This window comes from Cetorhinus maximus, chromosome 26, assembly GCF_964194155.1.
Source record: "Cetorhinus maximus chromosome 26, sCetMax3.hap1.1, whole genome shotgun sequence".
NCBI lineage: Eukaryota > Metazoa > Chordata > Chondrichthyes > Lamniformes > Cetorhinidae > Cetorhinus > Cetorhinus maximus.
Window position 1 is genome coordinate 33,425,559 of NC_135904.1, and position 4,703 is coordinate 33,430,261.

Here is a 4,703-nt window from a genome sequence, read left to right on the forward strand (position 1 = left end):
TAATCCTTTCTTCAATGATGTTGCGTAGGAATAAATAATGGCCAGAGTAATGGGGGCAACTTTCCTGCGCTTCTTTGAATAGTTCCGGTGGGATTTTTAACATCCATTTGATATGGCAACGAGGAAATAGGATCAATGCCTTGTGTGGAAAAGGAACACCTCAGAGAATGCAGTGCTCCCTCAGTACTGCACCGGGAGCATCAGGTTGGATTATGAACTCAAGTTTATACAGTGGGATTTGCACCTAATAACTCTTTTGAGTTATCAACAGTCACAGATTGTAACTCTTTCGAGTACAATCACAGTTCTTGGTTTCCAGGAGTGGGACATGAACCCACAACCCTCTGATTCAAAGGCGAGGGTGCTATGAACTGAGCCACAGCGGATAACCCTGACTCAGGGATGAGTGTTCATAATTAGGCAAATCTATACATTCCTTAGCAGCTTAGTTTGAACATCCTTTATAGGTATCTGCCTATAAAAAGCATCTGATTTAAGAAAAAGCATATAAATTCAACCACTGTATTGTTGAGGAGGTGCCTTTATTTTTTGCAGAATGCTGTTCTCGCTGCTGAAGATAACCTCTGCCTGACTGAACAATACTATTTTTATTTTAAATGCTGACAATCCTGAGAGTGGTGACAGATACCTTAATGAGAGGTGGAGCAGCAAGCTGACTGGCTGAAGACAAGTGGCACCATCAGTGCTGTCACTGGGATGTAACAATGAGTAAGCATTCATGCATTAAGTAGCTAGCGCTTTTGCAAGTGTGGAACTGAAAGCTCCTGAGTGAGATATGTGGGTTTTTTTAGGAGAAGGGAGTGGCTCTGCATCAAGCCTGCCCTGTGTGCCTGGGTCTGCAATGCAAACATCCTGCAGCAAGGGGCTCAGCACGCGGCTTGCCACGGATTGGCTGCCTCGGCTGTCAATCAAAGCCGGCCGGCGTCCCGCCGCGCGGGCTCACGGGAGTTGTAGTCCAACCGGTCTTCGGCTCTGGCAAGGAAGAAGCAAGGCGGGGCGGGAGAGGGGACTACAACTCCCAGCCTGCAGTGGGGGGCGATGCCTCAGCCGGCCGGGATGGGAGAGAGCGGCGGGCGCGCAGCCTGCAGCCCGGTAGCCGGGCGGGGAGGCAGGGAGACCGGCTGACCTGTCAGTGCTTGAGGGGGCGGGGGAGTTGGTCTTGCTACCGGCTTCCGGGATCTGCCTATCCCGGGGGGGGGGGGGCCGGCATGAATTACAGAGCGGCGGCGGACGCGGTGGCGGAGAAACTGCTGAGTTACAGCAAAGATCAGAGCGGCTGGAGAGTCTGCAAAAAATCGGTAAGAGGGGGAATGGGGGGGGGAGGGGGAATGTGGGGGGGGGAGGAGGGGGAATGTGGGGGGGGGAGGAGGGGGAATGTGGGGGGGGGGGGTGGAGGGGGAATGTGGGGGGGGGGTGGAGGGGGAATGTGGGGGGGGGTGGGGGGGAATGTGGGGGGGGGTGGGGGGGAATGTGGGGGGGGGTGGGGGGGAATGTGGGGGGGGGTGGGGGGGAATGTGGGGGGGGGTGGGGGGGAATGTGGGGGGGGGTGGGGGGGAATGTGGGGGGGGGTGGGGGGGAATGTGGGGGGGAATGTGGGGGGGAATGTGGGGGGGGGTGGGGGGGAATGTGGGGGGGGGTGGAGGGGGAACGTGGGGGGGGGAACGTGGGGGGGGGAACGTGGGGGGGGGAACGTGGGGGGGGGAACGTGGGGGGGGGAACGTGGGGGGGGGGTGGGGGGGGAACGTGGGGGGGGGGTGGAGGGGGAACGTGGGGGGGGGGTGGAGGGGGAACGTGGGGGGGGGGGGTGGAGGGGGAACGTGGGGGGGGGGGTGGAGGGGGAACGTGGGGGGGGGGGTGGAGGGGGAACGTGGGGGGGGGGGTGGAGGGGGAACGTGGGGGGGGGGGTGGAGGGGGAACGTGGGGGGGGGGGTGGAGGGGGAACGTGGGGGGGGGGGTGGAGGGGGAACGTGGGGGGGGGGGTGGAGGGGGAACGTGGGGGGGGGGGTGGAGGGGGAACGTGGGGGGGGGGGTGGAGGGGGAACGTGGGGGGGGGGGTGGAGGGGGAACGTGGGGGGGGGGGTGGAGGGGGAACGTGGGGGGGGGGGTGGAGGGGGAACGTGGGGGGGGGGGTGGAGGGGGAACGTGGGGGGGGGGGTGGAGGGGGAACGTGGGGGGGGGGTGGAGGGGGAACGTGGGGGGGGGGGTGGAGGGGGAACGTGGGGGGGGGGGTGGAGGGGGAACGTGGGGGGGGGGGTGGAGGGGGAACGTGGGGGGGGGGGTGGAGGGGGAACGTGGGGGGGGGGGTGGAGGGGGAACGTGGGGGGGGGGGTGGAGGGGGAACGTGGGGGGGGGGGTGGAGGGGGAACGTGGGGGGGGGGTGGAGGGGGAACGTGGGGGGGGGGTGGAGGGGGAACGTGGGGGGGGGGGTGGAGGGGGAACGTGGGGGGGGGGGTGGAGGGGGAACGTGGGGGGGGGGGTGGAGGGGGAACGTGGGGGGGGGGTGGAGGGGGAATGTGGGGGGGGGGTGGAGGGGGAATGTGGGGGGGGGGTGGAGGGGGAATGTGGGGGGGGGGGTGGAGGGGGAATGTGGGGGGGGGGTGGAGGGGGAATGGAGGGGGGAGGGGTAATGGGGGGAATGTGGTGAGAGGGGGTAATGGAGGGAGAGGGGGGGTAATGGAGGGGGGAGGGGTAATGGGGGTAATGGAGGGCGAGGGGGTTGAATGGAGGGCGAGGGGGGGTTGAATGGAGGGCAAGGGGGGGTTGAATGGAGGGCAAGGGGGGGTTGAATGGAGGGCAAGGGGGGGTTGAATGGAGGGCAAGGGGGGGTTGAATGGAGGGCGGGGTTTGAATGGAGGGCGGGGGGGTGGAATGGAGGGCGGGGGGGGTGGAATGGAGGGAGAGGGGGGGGAATGGAGGGAGAGGGGGGGGAATGGAGGGAGAGGGGGGGGAATGGAGGGAGAGGGGGGGGAATGGAGGGAGAGGGGGGGGAATGGAGGGAGAGGGGGGGGAATGGAGGGAGAGGGGGGGGAATGGAGGGAGAGGGGGGGGAATGGAGGGAGAGGGGGGGGGGAATGGAGGGAGAGGGGGGGGAATGGAGGGAGAGGGGGGGGAATGGAGGGAGAGGGGGGGGAATGGAGGCAGAGGGGGGGGAATGGAGGCAGAGGGGGGGGAATGGAGGCAGAGGGGGGGGAATGGAGGCAGAGGGGGGGAATGGAGGGAATGGAGGGCGGGGGGGGAATGGAGGGCGGGGGGGAATGGAGGGCGAGGGGGGGAAAGGGGGAATGGGGGGCGAGGGGGGGATGGAGGGAGAGGGGGTGAATGAGGGGTGGGGGAGGGAGGCAATGGAGGGTGGGGGAATGGAGGGGGAGGGAGGCAATGGAGGGAGGGGGTGGGTGGCAATGGAGGGAGGGAATGGAGGGGGGAATGGGGGGAAGTGGGGTTGGTGTGGGGGAATATACAGTGTGAGGGAGGAAGTAGTGTGGGGGGGGGTGGGGAAATTGAGTGGGGGGAGTTTTTGACGGGGAGTGATGGGGGACTAGTGGTGGGGATGAGTGTTGGGTGGGGAAATGAGTGGGGAGAGAGGTGGGAGGGGTGAGTGGTGGAGGTGAATAGAGGTGTGGGAGTGGTGGAGGTGAATGGAGGTGGGGGAGAGGGGTGGGGGAGTGGTGGAGGTGAATAGTGGTGGGGGAGGGGTGGGGGTGTGGTGCGAGGGAGAGGGGGAGGGAGTGGTGCGAGGGAAGAGGGGGAGGGAGTGGTGCGAGGGAAGAGGGGGAGGGAGTGGTGCGAGGGAAGAGGGGGAGGGAGTGGTGCGAGGGAAGAGGGGGAGGGAGTGGTGCGAGGGAAGAGGGGGAGGGAGTGGTGCGAGGGAAGAGGGGGAGGGAGTGGTGCGAGGGAAGAGGGGGAGGGAGTGGTGCGAGGGAAGAGGGGGAGGGAGTGGTGCGAGGGAAGAGGGGGAGGGAGTGGTGCGAGGGAAGAGGGGGAGGGAGTGGTGCGAGGGAAGAGGGGGAGGGAGTGGTGCGAGGGAAGAGGGGGAGGGAGTGGTGCGAGGGAAGAGGGGGAGGGAGTGGTGCGAGGGAAGAGGGGGAGGGAGTGGTGCGAGGGAAGAGGGGGAGGGAGTGGTGCGAGGGAAGAGGGGGAGGGAGTGGTGCGAGGGAAGAGGGGGAGGGAGTGGTGCGAGGGAAGAGGGGGAGGGAGTGGTGCGAGGGAAGAGGGGGAGGGAGTGGTGCGAGGGAAGAGGGGGAGGGAGTGGTGCGAGGGAAGAGGGGGAGGGAGTGGTGCGAGGGAAGAGGGGGAGGGAGTGGTGCGAGGGAAGAGGGGGAGGGAGTGGTGCGAGGGAAGAGGGGGAGGGAGTGGTGCGAGGGAAGAGGGGAGGGAGTGGTGCGAGGGAAGAGGGGGAGGGAGTGGTGCGAGGGAAGAGGGGGAGGGAGTGGTGCGAGGGAAGAGGGGGAGGGAGTGGTGCGAGGGAAGAGGGGGAGGGAGTGGTGCGAGGGAAGAGGGGGAGGGAGTGGTGCGAGGGAAGAGGGGGAGGGAGTGGTGCGAGGGAAGAGGGGGAGGGAGTGGTGCGAGGGAAGAGGGGGAGGGAGTGGTGCGAGGGAAGAGGGGGAGGGAGTGGTGCGAGGGAAGAGGGGGAGGGAGTGGTGCGAGGGAAGAGGGGGAGGGAGTGGTGCGAGGGAAGAGGGGGA

General features: G+C 66.1%; 1 protein-coding gene across 1 annotated transcript in view; it reads left to right on the plus strand.

The window, feature by feature from the left end:
* The first annotated feature begins 1,054 nt into the window (after positions 1 to 1,054).
* The window catches only part of stard5 (StAR related lipid transfer domain containing 5), a 24,826-nt gene continuing 21,177 nt past the window's right edge, over positions 1,055 to 4,703 (plus strand). Inside the window, exon 1 of the mRNA XM_078530473.1 lies at positions 1,055 to 1,319. Coding sequence (XP_078386599.1) covers positions 1,230 to 1,319 — 90 coding nt within the window. The 5' untranslated portion in view covers positions 1,055 to 1,229. The remainder of the gene's footprint in view (positions 1,320 to 4,703) is intronic.